At 45.7% G+C, this 26,826-nt stretch overlaps 1 protein-coding gene across 6 annotated transcripts in view; it reads left to right on the forward strand.

Annotated features, from left to right (window-relative positions):
* The window catches only part of LPAR5 (lysophosphatidic acid receptor 5), a 116,884-nt gene extending 90,426 nt beyond the window's left edge, over window positions 1-26,458 (forward strand). For 2 of the 6 annotated variants that reach the window (XM_086932888.1, XM_086932889.1), the window contains exons 2-3: window positions 3,823-4,002; window positions 21,838-24,254. In XM_086932888.1, coding sequence (XP_086789014.1) covers window positions 21,885-23,054 — 1,170 coding nt within the window. In that variant the 5' untranslated portion in view covers window positions 3,823-4,002; window positions 21,838-21,884 and the 3' untranslated portion in view covers window positions 23,055-24,254. Of the gene's footprint in view, window positions 1-3,822; window positions 4,003-8,663; window positions 8,812-21,837; window positions 24,256-24,366 lie in introns of those variants that run through there. The other 4 variants (XM_086932890.1, XM_086932891.1, XR_015297637.1 and 1 more) reach the window with 3 other exon arrangements.
* The last annotated feature ends 368 nt before the right edge of the window (window positions 26,459-26,826 follow it).

Consider the following 26,826-nt stretch of genomic DNA (forward strand, 5'->3'; position numbering starts at 1 on the left):
AACCTAAGTCTACTTTCACTGCAATTCACTAAAGGAAAGGGAAAAACGGGAACATGCTATGGATTATAAAATCAATGAATTCTAAAGGAAAGGGGAGAGAAGGAACCAACTAAAATTCAGGCACATATAAGTTCAATGGCAATAAGGCAATAACATAGGTAAGAATGCTTTAATAGATCAGAGAGAGAGAGAGAGAGAAAGAAAGAAAGAGATAAAAAGATACGCAAACCCACAATCTATATTTACCTAATTCAGACTGAAGACCAACCCTGGTCACGGGTCAGTTGGGAAGACGGGGACAGGGACCCTCAGAAAAGGAATGCCAGACTGTGAGCAGGTACAGCTCACGGAGAATAAGGACAGGATACCCCTCAGGTTCGGATCAAGGACTGGGCCTCCCAGGGTACGACCAACACCCACAGCTTCAGACAGCAACGCCTGCGTTACCCCCTCCTGCAAGTAATCCACCAGAAACCCCGATTGGATTTTCGAATTCCCCAGCAAAGTGCTTCGCCAGCACTTAGGATTTTCCACCCCTTGGGAGTTTGTGGAAAGTATGGACAAAGTGCTCCGCAGCACTTTCAGAATGAACACCTATTGAGATCGTTGGGTCAGTGACAGGTCTGCTACTCGGACAAGTCGGACAATTTTTCTAAGCTAAACTAGGGTAATTATACAATTTTGGGGACCCTCAGACCACCCCCTAATGTTGCAAGTGACAGTTTCCCATATTGTGATTGGTCAGGAGAGGTGGTGTGGTCTTTACCCCCTCCTAGAATTCAGTTTCCCATGATAAATATGCAATTTTGAATACCCGCCCCTCAGGTTCACGTTCCCATGCATAGAATACAGCAGTACAAGACAGTTTTCAATAGGTAGCAACAGTATTGCGATTTCCAAGGTGAGGCGCCGTATTCCCAGCGTCGTTCCCAAGCGCATTGTGCTTCAGGTGCCAGCTGGCTAGGCTTAGCTTCTGCGCAGATGGAACTTTCTCCGTTCACGTGACAGTGCCCAGCAGAGCTTCAAGCATGGCTCCGCTCATGATTACCCAGCCCACAAAGACGCGGTACATGAAAAGTAAGCGAAAACAAATTAGAATCATACATAAAAATGATCGCACTGTATACCACGATAAGAGATAACCAACCCTTACTTTTATAATAACTATAGCATTAGGGATTAATGCAAAAGAATAGATAGGCTAAAGCTGCTGCAGTAAGCAGAGAGCGTGGTGAGAGACAAGCGGCCATATTCAGCATCAATGCGCATGAGCACAGAATCCCTCCAGAATGCGAGTGCGTCACATCACATGGGTATGACCGACGCATGCGCAGACTGAATTGCGGCAAAGCAGCCATTTTCAGTGCAAGCTTCGTTAGTACGTGAAAAGACAAACAAGCAAGCATCCTAGGGACACCCGCGTGTAGGGAAAACACTTTACAAATGACGAACAATGGTGTTAATATTATTATGCCATTTAGATAAGGGTTTTGCATACGAGCAAGGCGCTATACGTGCGAATCCTTGCTCCATCACCGCCACTGTCTTTGAGTGACGCTTGGATTTCTTTCAATCTCTGTGGGTTCAGTGATGTAACATTGATGGCAGGAGCCGCACTCAGAGAAGTGTGCTTGTGCCACAGAGAGGAACTCAGAAAACCTCACAGCCACAGTCACCCTTATTGGGCCCCATCTGTGAAGTGCGCCTTGCACCCATGTACAAGATTAGTCAGAACTTGTGAAGTGTTTCTTCTCACTAAATGTAAATGTAAATGTAAATGTATTGGCATTTATATAGCGCACTACTTACCCGTAGGGTCCCAAGGCGCTTCGACTGCTGCGAAACCCTTCCTGGCTTCCCTGAGAGATGGTCCCTTAATGGGTATCTCCAGGGTGAGACCAGGCATCCCCGGCGGTCTGGTGGGGCCGTTAGTGAAGATGAGGCAAGCTAATGCCCAGAGTTGCCGAGTGTGATCGCTGATCAGAGTGGGCACCGAGGCGAGAGAATTATCGAGTCCGCTGACCCTGGTCCAGAAACCTGCCGCGCCGGGAATCGAACCCTGGTCCCGGGCCGTCCTTTGCTCTCGGGTCTGCCGCCTCTAACCAGTGAGCCACACTACTTCACTAGCGCCCATAATTCTTGCAAACACAGCCATTATTCCCTACAGTTCCACAAATTCTGTGTGGGTTTTCACATTGAAAAGGGAACTTCACGCTCTGTAATTGTTTCGCGATTGAAAATGTCGCTAATACCTATCCATTTTCAAACTTCTGAAGAGAAGTTTAACACCATGGAAGTGGCATGTCAATTTTCAGTACTTACTAGCACTTGTGGCGAAATGAGGCTCTTGTGAGGAAATATTCCTAACATTTTGTGGGAAGCAACACTGGGGCGTAAATATTAAAAAATAGGGAAACTCTAAGGCTACAGGTAGACCAACAATCTGGATCTCCACAAGACCCCTCGGTGGGTAGTAAAAACTTTGCATACGCCTACCCTCCGACCAGTCAGCTGAGAATCCATCCATACCTACACCACTTAGGAAGTCCCACCTCATTGGAGGAAGTCCCGCCCCCTAATATCCCTGCTGAAGGCCTGACTCGCTGACATTGCCTACTTTGTGCAATATGGGGCCCGTAACCAAACCCAGGAGATTCTCAATCCCCAGGAGTGGTGATAAAAAAAGGAAATTATTTTGCAATATTGATCTTCTGCCTATACAACCTTTGTTTGCTTGGAAGTGGTCATTGCTGTGTTGGGATTGGAGTGGGAGAGGTGTGGTCCAGCGGTTGGCTCCGGAGTGCAGGTTCACGGTTCGATCCCCGGCGGCAGCTCTGCTCAGCATCATGTGGCTCTGGGAAATAGCTCACCTGGGGCCAGATGTAGGAAGCCTAATACCGGTCGGTAACGGCCGAAATTACAGAATTTCGGCCGTTACCGACCAGTATTAGACTTTTCAGATGTAGGAGGCCACATTTCAGGATTCGGTAATTTACCGAATTGGTAATTTAAGAAATCGGCAAATTACCGAATTCTTAAAATACCGATTCGGTAAATTACCGAATCCTGAAATGTAGGGAGCACTCAAGTGAGTGCTTCTTACATTTAAGGATTCGTTATTTACCACCACCTATTAGTTGGTGGTAAATGACGAATTCCTTTTAAAAAGCAATTTTTTTGCTTTTTACTCAGTGCCATGTAGCAGACATACATGCCCTTAGGGCATGTATGTGTGCCACATGTGCACCCATGCACTATTCAGGGGTGCAACAGGGTGTCAATGTGACACCCGGCCACCCTTGAAAGGGTTACCCCTATTACCGATTCGGTATTTACCGAATCGGTATTTACCGAATCGGTAATTCCCATTCATTCCTATGGGCCTCCAGACCCATAGGAATGAATGGGAATTACTGAATCGGTATTTACCGATTCGGTAAATACCGAATCAGTAAATACCGATTCTTAATTACCGAATCTTACTGATTCAGTAATTTTTACCGAAAAATTATCTACATCCCATTTACCTATTCTTAAATACTGAATCAGTAAAATTCGGTATTTAAGAATGTAAATTGAGATTACCTACATCTGGCCCTTAATCTCCCCAACAGCGCCTTGAAACTCTTAAGGGGTGATACTTGCAAATAGGAATTATAAAAATTATTCTTATCACCGCCTCTCAAGGAGAAAGACAAGTCTTCCCCTGGTCACAAGCATGCAGTGTTCACACATTGTTTGTCCATTGTCTAAACATATGCTCACATCACAGCACCAACATCCTCTCGCTGTCCTAACCCTTCATCCTGCCTCCCTCTCCAGGTCTGAAGGCTGCAGGTCCACCAAAGGTGGTACCCCACGTCGCCACTGCATTGGCAGTCTGGTGGCAGATGACCTCTCCGGACCGCTGCCCTCTCTCTACCGACAAGAAGACCCTACAACTGCCGGCCATCAGTTGAGGGCTGACATGGACCAAGGAGCAGCGGCCAAAGATCTCCACAGGTATGGAGGCCACATGTGAAGGCCACTGTTCACGGAATGTTTGGTGGGGGAGGGCGGTCGAAGGCACGGCGAGCATAAGCCAGTCGTTGGCAGAAGGTCTCACAAGTAATACTGAAAATCAGTTCGGAGAAACAAAAGTAACTTTGCGTTTTGAGGGTTCTGTGTAGGGTTTTAACGTGTACAAGAAGAATGGCGCCTGGGCTGGTAGCGGTGGGTGTTAAGTGAAGAGCAAAAATAAGAACGGTGCTACAAGGTCAGAGGAGACCCTAAACCTCTGTAGGAAGTGGCAAGCACCCACCCAATGAATACAACACAAGTCCTGTGCACATGTTACGATAAGTAAATATAGAAGTCTTCAAAAGCGAAAAGCAAATTCGTATCAAATGAAACAAGGTAGACACATATGAATGGTTTCTTTTGTGTGCACAGGACTTGTGTTGTAACTTCACGTTTTGGTTCAATTTGGGTAATGTGTTGCTTGATGTCCCCGTTTGGTTTAGATATCGTTTGAGTCTTGTTGCACAATTACATTCTCTTCTCCGTACTGCCTCTAAGGCTTCTACCTTATACAAATATCTTCATTCCAATGAGTCCACTAGGTCTAAGTCTAAGGTGAAGGAGCAATGGGAATGCGACTTCGCTACAACATGGCCTGTATCCCTATGGGACAAAATATGGACCAAGGTTTGTAAGTCGTCCAGAACGGCGACTCTAACACAGTCTATGTTCTTTATTTACAACAGGCTGCTCCTCACACCTTTTACCCTCAACAAACGATTTCCTACTACACCAGATGTGTGCTGGTCTTGTTCCTCCCCGAACGCTACCTTGTTCCACATGTTGTTTTTATGCCAGTTTGTGCATGACTTTTGGATACAGGTGTGGGCTCAAATTAATGTAATTTTCAATACCCGCATTCCCTTTTCACATGCTCATGTCTTTTTAGGAAGCCTCTCCCCCTGCTGGGAGGCCTTTGATCGTGATGTACGTATCATTGATCTACTGTTGGCGGTTGCTTTTCAGCAGATTACCATTAATTGGAAGGCCTCCTCCAGCATCTCCCTCAAAGCATGGTGGTATAATGTTTGTCACAATCATAGGCTAGATACTGCCTTTGTTTTTCCTATCCAGCTGGCTTCGAAGAGGGCGGAGTTATGGCTTCCTATTGTATTGTATTTGGATAACTGTGCTCTTCGTTCATTTCGTCCACAGCCTGTGCAACAGGAGGTCCCCAAACCCCCTTGAATACCCTTGCATTTTCCTTTTTTCTTTAATATCACTTGTTGTGTATGTATTTTACCTTGACTTAATGTGTAACCATTACAGCACCTATGTTCAGCCTTAGTATTCATGATTAGCTTATGTAATTGCTTTTATTGCATTGTTTTCCTGATTGCTTAATTTTCCCTTTCCCATCTTTTTGTCACCCTTTCATTTTTCTCATGTATTATCCATTGATACCTTCTTTTATGCCTAATAAAATTCTTTATGAACTTAGATATCGTTTGAGTCTGAGGTACGTTTGGGTTTGACTCTCGCTTTGACTTGGGATCTGTTGTGATGTGGTCGTGTTTTGCTTTAAGTCACGACTGAGTTCAGCTATCCCTTGAGTTGCATTTGTTTTTGGATCATGCTTCGGACTGTCATATATTGCATCAAGGCAAATTTTGGTTTGCATCCCTTATGGTTTTGGTCCTTTTCTGGTAGGGCTCACATTGTGATTCGGTCGTGGTTTGGTTAGCGACATATTGTGGTTTAAGACAGTTTGGCTTGGGTCTTATTTTGCTCTGGGTCATGCATGTTTGTACACATGATGAGGAGACAATCGCTGAGGATCACAGGCTCGGTGACGGACAGCTCGACCTCAAGTGATTGAGGCGGGCATTTCTCAGGACTTTATTATTATATTTAAACTGTATTTTCTCTGGAGTGGGACAGTCCCCGGAGTGTTTGCACTCTTGGCATAAGCAAACCTTCCCCTGTTAGTGCTATATAAATACTTCTGAACAAACAAAGACCAGTTGCTGCTCTGATATCTCATATCCGGGGTAATTACCGGAAGTGGGTGGAGGAGTTGGGTGGGGGAGCAGACTCTGACCTGCCCCCCCCCCCCCCACCTTGCTACAGTGACCGGCCTGACATACAGAGGCCAACCGTCCTCGTGAGGGTGACCGTCAACAAAAGACTTAAGTGGCAGGGACTGGTAGGTCCACATTTCTCACTATAATGGTAGTAGTAGATTAGTTTATTGTTCAGTTAATTAAAACTCACAATTGAATGGAGAATGGAGACATTGCTTTAAAAACCACATAAAAGTCATCCATCTTTTGATTTGTGCACCATATACAGTTGCTACAAAATCAGCATGCCAAGTTTAAAGTGCCTGTGCGTAGATATGTAAACATAACCAGTTCACAATTGAAAGGAGACATTACATTAAAAACCACATACATTTCATTCATCTTTTGATTCGTGCATCATATACTGATGCTACAAAATTAGTATGCCAAGTTTAAAGTGCTGGTGCATAGAGATATAAACATAAACAGTACAGTTAAGTCAATTCATGTAGACTTTAATGATTACTAATGAGTCTCTTTCCCACTATATCAAAGAACTTTGTACGGTGGTAGTTTAGTTGGGTAGCAGTAGGGTCGAAGCATAGCTTCACTGCCTGCCTACAAGTCCAGATGCTGCTCTGTTTAAAAGTTGGGCTGAGTAGAGTGCGTCTAATGTCCATTAGCCCTGGACAAATGCAGATAACAGATAATCCTCTCTTCCCAATCCGCAGAGACGGCAGATATGGTCTCATATTGTCTTTTTCCAGGGGGGTAAGTGCCAGAGGATTGGTAAAATGATAAAGCGTTGTCTTAAGAATATTTCTTTTGTCTTCATTTTGAAGCCCCTGCTTAAATACGTTTGTGGATTTCTCACTGTAAGGATGGGCCTTCAGATCCCAGAATACTTATTTCTTTTGGAGCTTTTGACAGAGCACCGCTAACCCCAAGGAGTGACGGGCCACTTCACAACAAAGGTGAAAAGAGAGCAGCAGTTCAGTTCTTAATTTGAGCCGGTGGTTTCCGGGTGCTCAGCACCGGCACTTAATTGACGGCACTGGCACTTATTTTCCGACACCAGCACTTATGACAGCTGCCACATGGTGGCGCTGTGTGTATAATTTGGAGATGAGCAGTACAACAATTGTTTATTAATTCAGTATGCATTAAAAACAACTAATACCTGCCGCCCAAGCCACTCCTCTAAGTGGCCTCGAGGTCAGCAGAGGCAGTGCTCTCAGCGCCTCTTCGGGAGTGAAAAAGACCCAAACTGGAGCTGCGAAAGGGCAGCAGGAGGAACAGAGGTTGTGGGTACATTTCAGCCCTGGGTGAGGTAAAGGTGGGGGAGCAACAGAGAAAGTTCACCGGCGAGGGCAAAAACAATACACACAGAAAGAAAGTTGAGACAAATTTAGTTGCAGCGCCTTCAATTGACTTCTAGCACTTTTAGCAACACTGCACAGTTGATCTAAGCCAATGAACAGTCTGCATACACTTTGCAAGCAGGTGCAGTGACACCGGAGCACAGGTGGGCGAGTAGCCACCTGCAGCCAGTTCCCGGCTCAGAGCACAGGGATGTTGATATCATCAGTGCAGCAGGTGCAGGAGCACCTGTTTGTGGAGCACACAACAGCCTGTATCCAGCACTGAGCACAGTGCCACAGCCATCAGAAGAGCAGCAGGTGGAGGGAAGCCTTTGGCAACAGTGAGCGAGAGAGGATGGGAAAGCAGCTGACAGCAAAAGGTGGGTGTTAGGGGATGGGGCAGCAGCTAACAGCAGCGTGTAGGATGGAGGGGCTGGGGAAGAAAGCTGACAACGGAGAATGGGCAGGAGAGGGTGGGAGACTGGGCAGCAAAATGACAAGGGAGGGTGGGCCTGGGGGGCTCGGAGGGCTCGGAGGGCAAGCTGACAATTCAGGGTGGGTGTGAGCAATTGAGGGAAGCAAGCTGACAACGGGGGGCAGGCAGGAGAGGATGGGGTAAGCAAGCTGACCATGGGGGCAGTTAGGAGAGGATGGGGTAAGCAAGCTGACCATGGGGGCAGTTAGGAGAGGATGGGGTAAGCAAGCTGACAACGGGGGGGCAGGCAGGAGAGGATGGGGTAAGCAAGCTGACCATGGGGGCAGTTAGGAGAGGATGGGGTAAGCAAGCTGACCATGGGGGCAGTTAGGAGAGGATGGGGTAAGCAAGCTGACAATGGGGGGCCGTTGGGAGGTGACTGGATAGCAAGGGGAGTGTGCAGATTGGGTAGGGCAGCAATCACGCAAGAGGGCATTGGGCCGCGAGCTGGCAATGGAGGGTGGGTGGTAAGGACCTGGGATTCAAGCTGGCACCAGAGAGTGGACAGGAGAGGGTGGAGAAACACACGGAAATAGTAAGGTGGAGGGAAGAGGATGGGGAAGCAAATGGACAACTAAAGGTGGGCTGGCGAGGCTGGGGGAGCCAAGAGACAAGGTGGTGGTGGAGCAGCAAGAGAGGACAAGGGAGCCAGGTCAGGAAGGAAACAAGAACGGAAACTCCGGGAGGGTGAGAAAGAGGAACACGAAGGGCAGAGATGTACACAAGGAAGGCAGCCGAAAAACACATCTCATAGTGTGCTTAAACAAAAAGAAAAAAGTAGCGCCTGGCAAATAAACAGTGGAAGGAGAATACATCCAGGCTCCAGGGGAGAGACAAACACAAAAGGAAGGAGGCCTATGGAAGCTGAAAATAAGAAGCAAGAAGATTAGAGAGATAATTAAATCAACCTGTGGTAAGCAATGGGCGTGCTCTAGGCCCACTGTAAGTTAACAATATGTCTGGGGGTGGGGGTGTGGGGTTTAAAGTTAAATTATCTAGTTTTGTCCTTGGACATTGTTTTCCATAGGTAGTTGTAGTATGAGGTGGCTAGCACCGGATATTAGGTGTGTTTCGGTTCTTAACAGCGGGAAGTGTACTGTTGTTTTAATTTGTGGATTGGGACAGATGGAATGTATATGATTTGTAATTGCTATCAATACAATACTGAGATGTTATATGGATGAAAACTCAATAAATATATAAAAAACAAAAAGTTAACAATATGTCTTGCAACAGAGCATGTGCTGTCATAGGCAAGACCTAAAAATAATCCACAGGAGTGAGAGAAAGTGACAGGGTTGCGTAAACTGAGTCTATGGCTCAGCTCAACAATGTTTGTTTTCACACCTACGTGTGACCCGAGTGAACTTAGTCCAATGCACCAGCGATGTAAATGTAAATGTAGGTGTACTTATATAGCGCAACCTGTCACCCAAAGGGCATCCTGGCGCTTGCTTAGGGAACCCGTCCTGGTATTCCCCTGTGAGAAGCCCCGGCAGGGTGTCCACAGGGTGAAAGCCAGGCATCCCGCCGCGAGGGGCCGTAGTGGAGATTAAACAAGCTATTGCCCAGAGTTGCAGAGTGAGACCCCGTGAGTCGAGAAGGCACCGGAGCGATGAATGGGAAAAACAGATTATTGCAGGCCCGCAAAACGCCAGCCAATATATAAATGAGGTGGTTCCAATGCTTTTGGGCTACTATCAGGGAGCAGTGGTAATCCAAACAATTCTTGCCTTGCTCGAGGCTTCTTCGGTCAACATGGAATCTGGTGCTGTGCTCGTCTTAATCTGCTGTCCACCACATGGGTGAAGTTTCTCTCCTATGTGGTCAAGTGACAGTCCTTATATACTGAATCTTATCAGAGAATGAGATTTCTGACATAATTTGAGGAATATTTTACATATATTATGTGCATTCAGGTGTGCGCCCGAGACGTTGCCGTATACACATATAAGATGAGAGGGCATTGCCAGACTTCACTATTTTGGCTATATGTCTGTATTTGTTTTTATTTGACCTTGAAAAGGGCACCTGTCCCAGACTGATATTGCACTAGCGGTTTTGTTGATGTATTTATCTGATTGACTTGATACTTTCACAGTTCTTGGAAATATAGGCACAGACGACATCCGCGTCAAAGGCAGACATGTTGATGATTCTGCAGAATTTGAAGAAAAAAGGCAGTCACCATTGTCAAAGATGGTGACCTCTATTATTTAGGATGGATTCGGGAAAAAGATAAACAAACTGGACAGGATAACTAGAATGGAGACTATAGCTAAAGTAGAACGTGTCCTTTATGTTTTAAGAACCTAAAACTAAAAGAAAGAAGCCTACAAGAAAGTGATTAAAATAGATAAAAATATTAGAATTATGGGGGGAACCAGTAATAAGATTTATGACATTTCTGGAGTAATTTCTAAGCTAAATAGTAATTAAATGATCACTGAATGTGTTTTTGATTGATCTTGCTTATTAGACATATTCTTTATACATTTACAGAAAAAAGCAAATGCCAGAAACATGCATTTGGTGAGATAGCAATTCATTACTTGTTACATGTTCAAAAACACATGTCTCCAAACTGAAATGAAATTGGGTCACTGCATTGGAAAACATGATCCTTACAACAACAGGAAGTGTGCATCTTAGGCAAGACCTAAAAAGAACCCACAAGCGTGAGAGAAAGAGACAGGAAGTGTAGGGTGGTGGAAAAAAAGTGGCATGAAGCACAATCAATTCGAGACAGCCGTAGTATTCCTCAGACCCAGCATTTAGCAGCCTGGATGTATTTTTGTTTTACTTATTATTCACCGAACATTCTTCTAATCCGCGTATGTCAGAACCACAATGGTGTTTATCTTTAAGTATCACCTTGTCCTTCTCCACAAAAACAAGGAAGAGTTTGGGCGAGGACAGAGATGCTATTTTGGAAGGTGTCCTCCCTGGTCTAATCTAGAAGACCGCCCTCTTGAATGTTGATTGAATGAAGGTTGGCTTTCATGGGCACTTTGGACTGGGCTTTTGACCGGTGCAAGGACAGAAGAACATGCATGGAGTGCTCTCTTGAGTTGGTATTGGTTGCAGTACATGGATGCTTAGCAATGTGGTATTTTGGAAGGCTGGCCTAAGCCCTGCTGAAGTACAACCAAGATGGATCGCACACCACTAGCCTCTCCTCCGGGTCGCCCCTTGGCACTCTGGTACATGTAGTGCATGTAGATGGACGAGTAAAAAGTAGTTCACCACAGTGGGTGCGAGTAGTTACTCATTATCCCCAAGTTCTCTGGACCCGAGACATGGCCCGGGTTTCGGGACAGTTTCCCTCGTCAGCAGAGCAGTGTTTGGGGTGGATGAGAAGGCCGCCAAGTAACCGTCACAGGCCCTGATGCCTCTCCGGCGCGCAGGTGCGTCTCCAAGAGCTCGTCAGCTCAGGGCTCACAGGAGCCGTTTAAGTACAACCAAGATGGATCGCACACCACTAGCCTCTCCTCCGGGTCGCCCCTTGGCACTCTGGTACATGTAGTGCATGTAGATGGACGAGTAAAAAGTAGTTCACCACAGTTGGTGCGAGTAGTTACTCATTATCCCCAAGTTCTCTGGACCCGAGACATGGCCCGGGTTTCGGGACAGTTTCCCTCATCAGCAGAGCAGTGTTTGGGGTGGATGAGAAGGCCGCCAAGTAACCGTCACAGGCCCTGATGCCTCTCCGGCGCGCAGGTGCGTCTCCAAGAGCTTGTCAGCTCAGGGCTCACGGGAGCCGTTTAAGTACAACCAAGATGGATCGCACACCACTAGCCTCTCCTCGGGGGACCCCTCTTGGCACTCTAGTACGTTTAGTGCATGTAGATGGACGAGTAAAAAGTAGTTCACCACAGTTGGTGCGAGTAGTTACTCATTATCCCCAAGTTCTCTGGACCTGAGACATGGCCCGGGTTTCGGGACAGTTTCCCTCGTCAGCAGAGCAGTGTTTAGGGTTGATGAGAAGGCTGCCAAGTAACCGTCACAGGCCCTGATGCCTCTCCGGCGCGCAGGTGCGTCTCCAAGAGCTCGTCAGCTCAGGGCTCACAGGAGCCGTTTAAGTACAACCAAGATGGATCGCACACCACTAGCCTCTCCTCCGGGTCACCCCTTGGCACTCTGGTACATGTAGTGCATGTAGATGGACGAGTAAAAAGTAGGTCAACACAGTTGGTGCGAGTAGTTACTCATTATCCCCAAGTTCTCTGGACCCGAGACATGGCCCGGGTTTCGGGACAGTTTCCCTCGTCAGCAGAGCAGTGTTTGGGGTGGATGAGAAGGCCGTCAAGTAACCGTCACAGGCCCTGATGCCTCTCCGGCGCGCAGGTGCGTCTCCAAGAGCTCGTCAGCTCAGGGCTCACGGGAGCCGTTTAAGTACAACCAAGATGGATCGCACACCACTAGCCTCTCCTCTGGGTCGCCCCTTGGCACTCTGGTACATGTAGTGCATGTAGATGGACGAGTAAAAAGTAGTTCACCACAGTTGGTGCGAGTAGTTACTCATTATCCCCAAGTTCTCTGGACCCGAGACATGGCCCGGGTTTCGGGACAGTTTCCCTCGTCAGCAGAGCAGTGTTTGGGGTGGATGAGAAGGCCGCCAAGTAACCGTCACAGGCCCTGAAGTAGCCTAGGTGCAAATTAAGGAACTTTGCAGTCACAAAGCCTCTTTGATGGATAGGATGATTGAACGAAGGTCGACTTTCATGGACACTTTGAAGTGGGCGTTTGACCGGTGCAAGGACAGAAGAACATGCATGAAGTGCTCTCTTGAGTTGGTATTGGTTGCAATACATGGATGCTTAGCAATGTGGTATTTAGGAAGGCTGGCCTAAGCTCTGCTGAAGTAGCCTAGGTGAAAATTAAGGAACTTTGCAGTCACAAAGCCTCTTTGATGGATAGGAAGGAATGGAAGGGCTCTTTGTAGCTCTTGGGGGTGATGCTGTCACAAATGGTCCGCGGTCTGCATCCGGGGCCCAATGAAAGACCTTTATCTATGAGAATACATACATTATTTAGCACACAGGCTCAAGGGTGTGAATACAGCAAACATTCTGACCGTCCTTCGATGTTCAGCCATGTCTTAAATATCTATGTACTTAACAAACTCGTTCTCCAGGGTCTCCCTGGTCATTACTGCTAAAGCACCTTGAGGTGGCCAAGACAGTAAATGTGTGCACTACCAATGTTTTAACTTAGACCCTCACTCATAAAACAAACAGAGATGAGGCTGCAGGGCAGTGTCCTAAACCCCAGTAATGTGAAGGGAAGGACTTGTTCACTCCAGAGACCTAAAAACCAACAGGGAATTCAGTCTGACCTCTTGCTTTCCTAGAATGCAAAGTTCTTTGCGAGAATGTATAAAGATGAGACTAGTGGCAAGTGGCTTTCTTTGGTGCACCTCTCTTACACAAGAAGAACAACTGGAAGCAGAGACAAGCTGGATCAGTAAAGAGATGAAGGTGTATAGTGTTTGTCGCGGCCGAGGGGGGTCTCAGTTAGTTTGCCTCCGGATTTAGGAGTATGCCTCAATTTTTTTAAAGGCTGTTTTGCCAACTTAGCCCCCAACGATCCAGGAAATCTCTTTCTCTGATCATTTCTCCTCACTAATGAATAAAAGTCTACAGCAGAGTTCAGATGCAGACAGGACAAAGATAATTGCACTTACCAGTTGGAGGAGGCCGTTCTTGGCTGCTTACAAGGGAGGTCAAGTGATTTCGAGGACCAGAAGAGCCCTTGTCCAATTCCCGCCACCTACCAGCATAGGAAGTGACATCACTGGATGTCCCATCATCCACCTGCACAGAAATGACATCACTGAATTTCCCATCATCCATCTGGACAGGAAGTGACATTACTGGTTATCCAGCCAAACCGTCTTTATAAGAAGAAGCCAAGCAAAGGGACTTCCTTTACCACCATCCATCAACACCAAAAATGACATCATGGCATCCTGGACTCCTCCCCCCTAGGACCTACTTAATGACAGCTGAAACATGGACTCATAGCGGGTGTGCCAAAGACAAGCGAGCCCCTCTGCGCTAATCCATGCCTGGACCACCTCCAGTTCCAGGAACTCTGGTCTGATCGGCAGCAAGTGATGCCTCTAGCACTCCTTAGGTCGCTAGATATCGGACGCCATTCCCCCTAACTGCCGACGCATTGCACCTCACACCACAGTAGGAGCTAGTACCTTTACCTACTACCGGTTCTCCAGCAGCCACCCACCCACACCCCCACACAAACACTAACAATACCCTCAACACCCTCTCCCAACATTCACACCTCACAAGCACCACTGCCTACACACCCACCCTACACCACACGCCACAGCAGGCCTGCATGTTAATACCCACTTGCATGCATGCTTTACAACACCTGATCACTCAGCAAACACACAACCGAAATATGTGACCTTCTGAGCAGTGACGCACCCGACATTCTCTTCATCACAGAGACCTGCTCAACCCTTCATCAGTTCCACACATCACTATGGCAATCCCAGAGGGCTACAAGATCACTCGACAGGACCGGGAGAAGCTGAAGACCTGGCTCTTCCTATAAGCACATTGGGACCACACACCTACACACCCTGCTGAAGCGCCTGCATACTCTCTAGGGTACAGTGGGGTGCGGCAGGGCAAGGGGTGTAGAGGCCTTTCCTTGCTGGGTTAAACAGCTGTTTACTGGAAAGGTCATAGAACTTACAGGTCCGTGGAAACGGGGGGAGACCATTCCGTGCTGGGCTAGACAGCTGTTTACTAGGGAGGTCACAGGACTTACAGATAGGGGAAAGGGGCGGGCGACCATTCGATGCTGGGCTTACTAGGGATGTCATAGGAGTTTCATGTGGGGTAAATGGGGATAGGGCCATTCAGGCTGGGCTCGACAGCTATTTATTAGGGAGGTCACGTGACTTTTCTCTGAACGTTCCTCTCCCGGCTTCACTCCGCCTCCTCAACCTTTACACCAAAAAGTGACAGGTAGGACTTTTTGCACTTTTATCTCTATGCACCATGTACTTTTTTGGATTAAGATTTTTTTTTTTTTTTCATACAACGCAGGGTGCTTTTTTATCTGGATGTATGTGACCCCCTGGACGATGAGCATATTCACGGCCTTGTACCGGAGATGCAGGTGTTATGATGTTTACAGGAGTGTTTATAGATAAGGTGCCAAGCCTGGAGGGGTGTTGGGTTAATAGAGTGCTGTACTTCAAGCACCAGGAAGCTGCTGTGTTCCGGGAAACATCCATTAGAACGCAGTCATTACAACAACCTACCTTCACAACGCAACTGTTACAATGCAACTGCCTTTACATTGCATGCCATTACAATGCATGTCACTACAATGCATCCCATTGCAACGCATGTCACTACAACGCATGTCTTTACAACACATACCATTACAACGCACGCCATTACAAGGCATTATAAGGTAAGTAATGGGGATTTTTTTAGTATTAGGGTGTGTATGGGTTTTGGGGTACATGGGTATAGTAATATTTGCCCCTACACTATCCAACACCTTCCCTACTGTTGCACTCACTGGAGTGGGATTAGTAATTTGTACCCCTACGCTATCCAACACTTAGTAATTTTTACCCCTACACTATCCAATACTTACCCTACTGTTGCACTCTCTGGAGTGGGAATAGTCATTTTGACCTCTACATTATCCAACACTTACCATACCTTTGCCCTAAAAGTATAATGCTTTGTAATGGAATGCTTTGTAATGGTAGTTTTTAAAAATGCGTTGTAATGGCATGCGTTGTAAAATCATGCAATGTAATGGTAGTTGCGATGTAAAGACTGTGTTGTAAAAGCATGCATTGTAATTGCATGCGTTGTTACATCATATATTCCTGTGATCCAGGTAGGATTGTCTAGCCACGCTGATTAGATGATTATTTCCAAACCCTCCAGGCACTGGTTGCTTTGCCTGTGTCCGGCTCTTGCCTGGATCCCCCAAGTAGGTTTCAGTGTCTACAGGTGGTCTAGAGGGTTGAGCCATGCCAGGTTTTCAGGATACCCACTATCAAAATGAGTTCCTTTAGATAAAATGCATGTAAATGCATCCTATAGGTCTAACCTGCTGATTTCTCCTGAATCCAGCCCTGCAGGGCTTACGTTGGACATCTGTATGCTAGAGTGATGTTATTTGATTGACAGGAAGGGAGAGCACAAGCTGGGGTCTTTACTACTAGGAGGGTAATAGGGCTGACTGTGAGGGAGCTCCTATGGCATGTTGGGCTAGACGAGAGAGATATTCAGTGGCAGCTGGTGAAGTTTCCAAAGTAATGGGGCTTGAAATGCGAGCACATCAGTCCCAAAGAAGGGGGTTGGTTATACCTGCACGGCATAAGTCTTAAGTTAAAAGCATTCTTTCATTGACAGGATTGCTCCTTACTTTTCTTTCCTAAATACCCTATCTCCGGCAAAACACATTTCCCACAAGAGTGCAGCTGGAGACAGACAGCATCTCAGTCAAGGCGCTTAAGAATTGTAATCTAAACACAGCATGTTACATATCTGACACTGGCCTGCCTTTCAACCATTGTTAGTGGCACAGTAGGATTTGATTGCTTGCATTTAAAGTAAATAAATACAACTAACTGTTCTCCCTCGTGTGTCTGCTCCACAGCTCGGTTCTCTCAAGAGAGACTGTGGCTATGGCAAAGCATTTCATGTCTATGGCAAAGCATTTAATGTACATCATATGCATGAGCAGAGGGGTCAGTGAAGTTCTTTGAAGGTATTGAAATACTTTACATGAGTTCCAGTTACTATACACAAGGACACATTCATTAACAAAAAAAAGATTAAGTGATTTGCTCAGAATCACAGGATGGTGAGCCGATGCCAAGACTCAAACCTGGTTCCCCACGAGCTGTGAAAGGGTGGGGTGATAAGGAGCCAGTGTTCTATTGACACTTAGCCCCTGGGGCTACAGGGATGCAGCCTGGAGCATCTAGGGTTAAGCTTTCTTCTTTGTTAGAAGGGGCAGGTCCATTGCGTTGCACACTATGGGGACGATTTCGATGTCTGGCAGAAATCCTCCTCCCGACAGTCAGAATCTCCTAGACCGTGTCAGAACCCTTCCGACCGACTCGGTCGGTTTACAATCCGACCGACTATTAAGATGTTCGCGGTCGGTTTGTAAACTGCACAATCTTTCCAAATCGGTTCCAACCGTCTCTCGGAGAATTCATGTCGGTCGGACGCTCGTCGTACAGCTCTACGGACTACGTTTCCGACCGACCGATTACGATGTTGGTTTCCAACAGCCTTTCCGAGTCGGCCTGTCCGACACAAAAAGGATATCGGAAAGTGACTTTTGGGGCCCCTAGCAGGGACTACTTCATCCTGCAGCCTCCATTTGGGGGCTGAGGAGGTACCTAAGGGACCCCCCTGTAAAACCCTTCACTGTGTGGCAGGCACCATGCGACAGGGTGCAGAATTTTCCGCATCCCCCCTATTTCCCCATAAGAGCCTGTGTTGTCGGGCGGAACACAGGCTCCCATAGGAGTCAATGGGAATCCGACTGAACAGTGTTCAGTCACATCGTAATCGGTCGGTAGGAACTGCTGACCGCAAGTTGGTCGGTCCCGATTCCGAGTCCGTGTCGGAAGGAGGAAACTTTGACTGACATCGTAATGAGGCCCTAAGTTTTTGCCAGGCTGGTGACCTCACAGGTCTCAGGGCTGTGAGATCATCAGCCCGGTAAATGTTAAAGGCAACCTGCAATGTCTTTTTACATGCATTAAAGCATGTAAGAAGACAGGAAGGTGAATTACAGTGAGTGTTTTTGCATTGCCTGCATAGCTACTTTCTAAATTTTAAAAATAAATTAATCAAAATCTTCCAAAATAATAAAAGAAAAAAGCTCTTTGGATGAAAAATTAAAGGGGGCGGAGCCCTTGCACTCTTATCAACGAGCTGCAGTTGGAGCTTTTTGGTAAGAAGGTTATAGGACTAACTAGGAGGCAGTAGACCTTGCAGGTCAGGTAGCGGCCGTGCTGCACTGGGCTTGAGAGCTGTTGACTGACAATGTAATTGACTTACAGGTCTGGGAGGACTGTGCTCTGCTGGGCTAGAGAACTAGTTACCAGAATGGTTAGAGCCCAGCTAGAGAACTAGTTACCAGAATGGTTAGAGCCTAGCTAGAGAACTAGTTACCAGAATGGTTAGAGCCCAGCTAGAGAACTTTCTTACCGAACCATCCCTCCATTAATATGAAATCTCAGTGGAAAGTGGCAACTTCAAGCAGTTTTGATTTGCAGTCAATTTAAAGGACTCATAGATTGTGTGACTTCCTTTCCTTGATTGACAGATTCCACTGAAATGTAAAGCACAGAAGAGACATGCAATGTATTGTAAATGTGTTGGGAGTACTTGCCATTGAACAAGCTTTTTTGATTTTTCTACAGGCAGCTTTAGTTGTCTGAGAGACCTCAGGTTACCAATACTTTGGAAAAAAAGCTATAAGAAGTTATACATCTGTACATAGAGTGGGCTTTGGGTCAACCAGCTTCAAGCATTGGCTTGCATAATTTTTTTGTCGTTTGCCATTGCTTGGATGGGCTGTCCACTAAGAGAATAATATTTTGTTTATGTCTACATTTTCTAATTTGGTGTGCCTTTGGTCTTGGCTATGGAGCTCAAGAAGTCCGCTTGTTGGATTGCCGAGGCAACATGATGAGTATTAAAGTATTTACATTGCTGACGTGCTAACATCTTAATAGCTGCTTTATAGGGTTTTCTTTAGGAAGCGTGCTATCTTTTTTATTTATGAAAAACCTAGGCTATTTAGTAATCACTCTTACATATTGTTTTGTTCTACTCTGTCATGTTAATATTTTTTGTTAATAAATTGTGCACACTTAGGCTTCCTTGCAGATGCACACAAAATACTGGTCCATTTTCAAAAGTATCTATTATGCATTATCTTGCTGTTTATACCTTTTTAAATGAATCACTTACAAAGCAATGTCATCTTCCTACTCCTGCTTATAACACTGTACTTTCAGTGCATAGATTAACTCTTCTAATGCAGTCTCTTCAACAAAGGGGCCCTACTCTCAGCTTCAAATATCCTTTTTATAGAGATCTCCTATTTAAAATCCCAGTCAAATAATGGGATTTCTGTCTTTCTGTAAATCTGTCACATAGCATGCTATTAAGTATAGGTACATCTTAATTTAAATTAAATCATATGCATTGTGTCAGAGAATTGATGACGTTAATCATATCACAATTGTTCCATGCTCTTATACAAAAGCAACAAACTGAATAATTAGACCACTAAATTTTGATAAAAGAAATCAATTACAATTTAATGCAAGATAGTACACAATCAGTATATCTTACAAATCTACCTACTAACCAGTTACCTTTAACATTAAATTACTGTTAAAGTTGATCAAATGTCTAAATTTCTCCTTCCGGCACATGGCCAAAATTTGGTTGTGCAATTAAAAGTCAGACAGATACAGCAGGTGAGTAAATTATTCCATTTTATATCCACAAAAGCAGTTCAACATACCATCAATTAATTTTCCTTGTATCCCCCAACTACCAATCGTAATGAAAGCATAAACAATAATCTTAGGAACTTGAGACTCACAATTTCACTAAATCGATGTGAGATTCTCTTGAGGACTCAGATCTTGTAAGAGTTATGGAGTATGTTTACTTATTTTTAATTTCCTTAACAAGGGACTATCCTCATGAAGGGAAGTCATTTGTAACTTTTCTAAATCTCGTTTAAACACCTAATAGTTAATCCAAATACATATAATTGGGATCGTAGGTGGACAAACTTCTTATTTCCATTCTTTCTCGCTACCTTCTCAGATCACATTAGCTGCTTCTGCTTTGTAATATCCATGTTACGTTCTTTATAAACGTATATTAAACTTGCTGCGCCAGAAATGACATATAACATTTCTAAACTAATATCCAGTCTTAACAGCACACGGATTAGATTTCCCAAATTGAAAAATTGATCATAAGAGCTTTCCACCATTTAAGTAGACAACCATCCAATTTGTTAAAATTGTAGCTCTATAGAAAATAGAGAGAATACGCTTTGCTCTCATCACCCTCAGAACCGGCTCAAATATCGGAAACAGAAGGCTTGAATATACACGTTGGGTAGTAAAATTGGAAGAAGTCACTTTGCCCATTAGTTTGCTAACATTACCCTATGACTGCCCTTCCTATCATTAATTACCTAAAGTTCATCATAAGAGCTAGCCTTCTCTAATTGTGGCAACCCATCTGCTATAACTAAATGTAATGGGTCCATATACCATGACATTTGTCTTACTAGCTTTTACCAGCAGATCTTTCTGGCATATTGTAATTCTCCAATGCACTTAAAGCAACTTAAAGACCCATTTCAGTTTGATCTACTTGTAATTTGTCCTCTGCGTACTGCAGATATGTGATTGGTGGTCCCACCCATTTAGGGTAATGCCGCCTACATTGTCCCCAATGCCATTGTCATATGTGCATCATATATACTGAACAATAGGGTGCACACCCCACTCTTGCTTCAGTCTTCTATCAGTATAGGGCCTTCTTGTGTTGTGGTCATCCTTAGCAGTCTTTTTTTGTTTTGTTTTTTTTTGTCCTCATACATGCCACAAGAAAATATACTCTCTAAGTGGGATCACTCCGAGCCTCTTACACACTAAGTCTTCTTGGATTCTGCCCTTAAGGAGTGTGTGGAGCATACAGAGTTCGCCTAGAGGTAGGCTGTTTCCTTGTCCAACTCCCCATCGCAACGTTACCTGGGAGGACCAGACCATAAACCTCTGGCATAAGCATTGGACTTCAGTTATTTTTCGGCCCAAGTTTTTAAAGCTGACCACACCTTAATGGCACTTTCTCCACCACACGCCATGTCGGACTGACTTATCATCATAATATTCCTCAGGCACTCTGTAAATTTTGGGGGTGCCTCCGACTTCCACTCTCTACATATTTCCCTCCTTGCGATGACAATAACATAGAAAAGGAATTGTGTAGCTTGATTGTTCATCGAGTACCCTTGTGGGAGACCAAAGATGATCAGTCTGAGGCAGCAGGTGATAGATGTTAGTAAAACCTCTTCTAGAAAGCCACACACCTGTCTCCAGTCTTCACTTCTTTGCATGTTCTGTGATTTAAAGACTGAATTGCTCTGAACAGTCCTTGGTTATTTTCCCAGTTCTCTTGTTTCAACCACAGTTTTTCTGTGTTAACATGGTCCATTGCCTGGGTGTTACCAAGCAACCCGATGTACTTCCATCCTCCCGTCTGCTGACCTCATTGCTTCAGCACAGTAAGTGCAAAGACAGACAATAGTTGCCTATTGCATAATATGTGGACTAGCTTGTCCAAAAATATTCTTGCAAACACCGTCCTCTCCCTCCACATCTACAAAGGTGATCATTCTGTAACTTCAAGGGTTACTTCAGTTGCACCATTTGTAAGGTAGATGGATAACCGAGTTTGGCGTGCATTAATTATATAACACTACATCAAACATTGGGACCTACTGTTTAGCTCAGCAAATAGGATTATATTTTAATATATCCATGAGGAGGCCATTTAAGTCTTGGGCCCTGAATTGTCTTTTCTTGTAGATATATTTTGATTCAACAACACCCCCACCCCCTCCCAAGAAACTTTGCTATGGTAACTTTGCATGAAACACAAAGTCCTCAGTGGTAGTGGATTGCCATTGTCTCTCTCTGTACTCTTGAGAAGGTGAGAGAACTCTAGTAAGTTCTTCTCAGTAGTTCAGTTAAAGTTGCTGCAGGAAGAGTTTATAACAAACTCTTCCCTTATAATAATGTGTCTCACTTATTACTCTACCAGTCCAGTGGAATTTACTATTTCTGATCTATGTTTCCCTTTTGTCTCAATAGATCCTGGCACTGACGGAACTGGACTTTTGCAAGAATCTGACGGAGACATGGCGAATGTCTCAAGTAACCTTTCGGTGTGTGAGAACTACCGCTTCAACCACAAGCTACACCTGGTGGGCTACAGCGTCATCTTTTCATTTGGACTTCTCTTCAATTTGCTGGCCTTGTACATCTTCTTGCGCTACCTGAAGCTCAAATCGGTGGTCAGCATCTACATGTTCAACCTTGCAATTAGCGATCTACTCTTCACTCTCTCGCTGCCACTGCGCCTCTACTACTACTCCCAGCACCACTGGCCCTTTGGTACGCTCCTCTGCCAGCTGTCAGGGTCCCTCTTCCAGATCAACATGTATGGAAGCTGCCTCTTTCTCATGTGTATCAATGTGGACCGATACGTGGCCATCGTGCACCCATTACGCTGGCGGCACCTGAGGCGACCCAAGGTGGCTCGTCTGGTCTGCATCGCTGTCTGGGTCCTGATCCTGATGGGAAGCATCCCGGCTGCTCGCATCCACCTGTCTAATGACTGTCGCTACGCCAACGGCTCCATCTCGCGCTGCTTTGAGGGCTTCAGCACCTGGGAAAAGAGCGTGCTGCCACTGATAGTGCTAGCCGAGATATTGGGCTTTCTGTTACCCCTGGCCACTGTGGCCTATGGCTCAGGCCGCATTTTCCGCGAATTGTGCCGGGCAGGAGGCACGCAGAGTGTGCGGCGGCAGAAGACTATTCGGCTGCTGATAGTCAACCTTGCTATCTTTGTTGTGTGCTTTGTACCCTACAACACCACACTTGCCATCTATGGGATGATGAAAGCCAATGTGGTGAAGGTGGGGGACGACACCCGCAGCTTGGTGCGACAGGTTTTGGTTGTGACTGTGCTCCTGGCCAGCCTGAACTGCACCCTAGACCCACTGATTTACTACTTTAGCACTGAGGGCTTTCGCAACACCTTCAAGAGACTGCGTATGGGGCAGGGATGGGACTCCGAGGGAGGCACGGACAGGACATTGGTCAGGAGGTCTGGCACAACTAGAAGCAACTCCAGCAATGGCGAGGCAAGGTATTCAACCATGGAGAAGGGATCACCTGCCATCGAGAAGGACCAACCCTCCTTCAAGAAAGGCTTTCTCACCACTGAGAAGACCCCGCCTGCCCAGCCGATCTATCCACCAGTGATGCGACTCCGGGGCATACCCATCCAGGACTCTGCAATATAAGGAATTAGATAGAGTTCTTTTCAAAAGAACCACTTCCGTTACTTTCCACGAGGTTGGGTGAACGGACTGTCTTAGTGCCACCCACCGAAAGAAAACAAACCTGCTTCGACATTTGGGGTACAGGTTGGGATGTCTTTAAAGTTACTATGTGAGGCCTGCTGTGCTAGGCCATAACTAGTTTGATACCTTTTAGGGAAAGTAAGACAGATGCTGAGACTTCTAGATAAAAGGGAGGTTAAGTTATGGCATCTGGGGCAAAACCAGGATCCATTTATAGCTGGAACAAGTGAACCTGGTGCCAAGAGAATTTATCGTCCTGCCAAAGGGAACAAAAGAAGGAACGGAAGAACGCATTTGCAAGAACAGTGACACGGCAACAGAAAAGGAAGCTGCTGAAAGACTATAGGAGGGAATGTGTAGCAGGGTCATGAGGGAATCATTTAGCTAAATTATGAACATTAGCATACAAAAGATGGTGCACACTAGGTCAAGACGCCTAGATCACAGAGAGAGGCCTATTACTAAGAACAGAGACATCAGTGGGCGAACAAACCTATAATAATGAAATAGGGTGTAGTAAAAAAAACAAGAAGCAAAGCGCACAGGAATAGCTGAAAGGGTACCCAGATTACGGAAAAAACCTGCAGCACGAATACCCAATCTGAACAGATTGGGGAAGAGTGGAGTTAACAAGTTAGAGAACAGGGAGCCTCTATAGGTAAAAGAGTCTAAGACACTGAGATAAGGTTTGGGATGAAAGCAAGGTATGAACATGAAGGACAATAATGGGGAAAGGCATTTATAAAATTTTCATAAAAGATGGGTAAAATACACCAGAATCCTGAGATAGTCTTGTGGCTGTTAATTATCTTAGTACAAAGGAGACAGCAGTAAAAAGAGCCCTAACATACAGAGATGGATCAAGATGTGAAGAAAGCTTAGAACCAGGGCAGTGGGAATGGGGCTTCAAAACTGAGGCGTGCTGGGCTGATCAGGCTGAACTAGACTGAGGGAGATGTATATGGTGTTGCGGCCTAGAAAACACACACTTAACCCCTTCACTGCGGCGGCTATTCCGCCGCAGTGCTAAGGGGGCGGGGCGGAAATGCGGCGAACGCATGCTGGTGACGGAACCGCTCCGTCACCAGCGTCGGTTGTGCTGTGCTTACGACGGAGCGGTTCCGTCATGGCCCCGCCCGCTCAATAGAACGCTCAGCGCAGGCGCGGAATTCGCGCCGCGCACGAGCGTCGGGCGGGCCAATGACGGAACCGCTCCGTCATCAGCACAGCGCCACCACTGCTGATGACGGAGCGGTTCCGTCATCAACAGGGGAGGGGTTAAAAATGCTTGCAAGATCAAGTTAACCTTACAAAACCGGTAGTACATCAGTTAAAGGCAGCTAGAAGGTACAGTTTGGGCTAATAGCTATAAGTTTATAACACAAGGATTGGAGCAGTTGTAGAAAGAGAAAGGTTAAGGAAATGAAGTTTAGATCCCTAGAAACCATACACCGGGATAATGAAGCTACACGTGAAACGCAAATGAAGTGGAATGTGGGATGTTTAAAGGAGATTAAAACTATGTGCACCCTGAATATGAACCCCAGAATATCAATGGGACCCAATATTAAGGACAAAATATTGAAATAAAAATATCCACCAGTAAGGAAGCCTAGATTTTCTTTACCTAATTCTGCATATAGCTATCCATGCGGTGCATATATCTTCACGGTACGTAGAAGTGGCGTTAGGAACAGTAAACTATACCCTTATTTTGCCCCTCAATAATCTGTTCTCAATCTCCTTGTACCACAATATTCTGGGGGCCAATATTTAGTAGTGCAATTGAGTAGGACACACAAACATATTTATCACGAACGTTCGCTCATAACTAGGAACGGTAATGGACAGAAAGGCTTAAAATACAAAAACTGGTGCTTCAGGGGCCATAGGAATCGTAACCTAGAACACGCTTAAAGAAGGAAAGTGAAGGAAATCTACGAGCTACAATGAGTAAGGGTCCGAGAACAGAAAGGTTAGCTTAGAGCACATAAGCTAATTTAAAACATTGGAATGTGGGGCGCCCCATTGAAGACAAAGGAGTGCTCCGGGATTCTAATGGCTGGTAGAAGCCCGGAGCATCAACAATCCAATGTTTGTTCCCAGCTGTTGCTGGGAACAAAGGCCTCACGGAGCCCAAGGGGATTGGAGGCCTTTGTTTTACCAATTAGAACATTCAGCCCTCTAGGGGCGGAATGTTCTAATAGCCTTAGAGCCCTCCGTAGCGGGCTCTACCGTCCAATAAAGGCCCGCTCCCCTGTTAAAGGCCCTCTCCTTCAGCTCGGGCCTTTGGAACACCTCTTAGAATGTACAAAGTTGGAGAGGGTTAGATTAAAACATGAGACCTGCAAAGAGCAGAGAAGCCTTGAAAACATAATGTGGTAACGTCTAGCTTTGAGAGTGTCACCTGCAATGTAGAGTAATACAGAAAGAGGGCTTGGTGCAAATCAGGTGCAATAGTTAGAGGAGCTTAGAACACACACAAAGCCTGAGATGAAGAATGGAACTGCAGTAGAAGGCCTGAACCTAGAACAATTAATAGAAGACATTTTTCAATGCAGCCATTTCCTACCCGTGAGATGTGGGTCACTGAACTAAGAGTCTGCCGGATGTGCACATGGGACAGGCTGGGCGTAGAAGTCCAGGCCTACCCACGGCTGGAACACATCCTGCGGGACCTTTTCCACATTGTTCACAACTGTCCATGCTCAAGAACATGGGATGCTAACTGAGAATGAATAAAGGCTCCTTGAAAAGATGGCAACTAGGATGTTGAGTGAGTCTTTCCTGTGACTGCTGAGGAAAGGCCATGATAAATGTCCTGTGAAATGTGACCCATGAGAACATTGTGTTACTTTTCACGGTAGACATCAGGTCATGTGACGTGCGAGAACCGATGTATGGTTAATGTTACCTGTGACATATAAAGAAAGTGATGTCACCAGTGGCTGGTGAAGGGGCGTTAGCTGTTATAGACATGTCTGGGGTGACAGGACTGGTAATGCTAGCTGAGATGAGAACGGGATCGGCCATGTTAGCCATGAAAAGTGGTGTGTAACGTTTACCACACAAGTTAAATCACAGTTAAGTACCAGTCAGGCTATTTTTGGTTTGTTTACCACGCTGTACTACCTGCCTGTTTTAAATTCTTCATTACCAGACGGCCATACTACGGCTGTCTCGAAACCCGCTAACCGGGTTGGAATTATCACCGGTCCTTCAATACCCGCACTACGTGCTCTAAGCCCTGAAGAGTCACAGGCATTGACCTGTTGACGAAACATGTGTCAGCTGGCGTTTTGTTTATCTCATGAACATCTTCACATAAACATCCCTTAAGAAAACCACTGGTGTCAACTGTATTACTTTTCATAAATTGTATTAACTTTTGAGTCTGTACGTGTGCCCAGGATTTGATCATGTTTGTTTGGCGAAGGGCTATCAGCTCTTCCCTCATTCAGGGGTTTTGGGTCTACCTCTGACCTGGCAGCACCACATGCTTTTGTTCTTTATTCTGTCAATACCCGACAAGGTTACCTGCACGTGCGCCACTTCCTTGCTACCCTAAAACCCTGCGCAGAATCAACTACATATGAAAGCTGATGTACAAAGAGAGCAAATGGTCGCATTACATGTGACAGGCTAGTTACCTGTGGCAGCCAAGAGACAGGCCATGTTGCCAGTAAGAGGTGAGAAGACACCTTACCTGTAA

The sequence above is a fragment of the Lissotriton vulgaris genome, chromosome 7, assembly GCF_964263255.1.
Source record: "Lissotriton vulgaris chromosome 7, aLisVul1.2, whole genome shotgun sequence".
Taxonomy (NCBI): Eukaryota; Metazoa; Chordata; class Amphibia; order Caudata; family Salamandridae; genus Lissotriton; species Lissotriton vulgaris.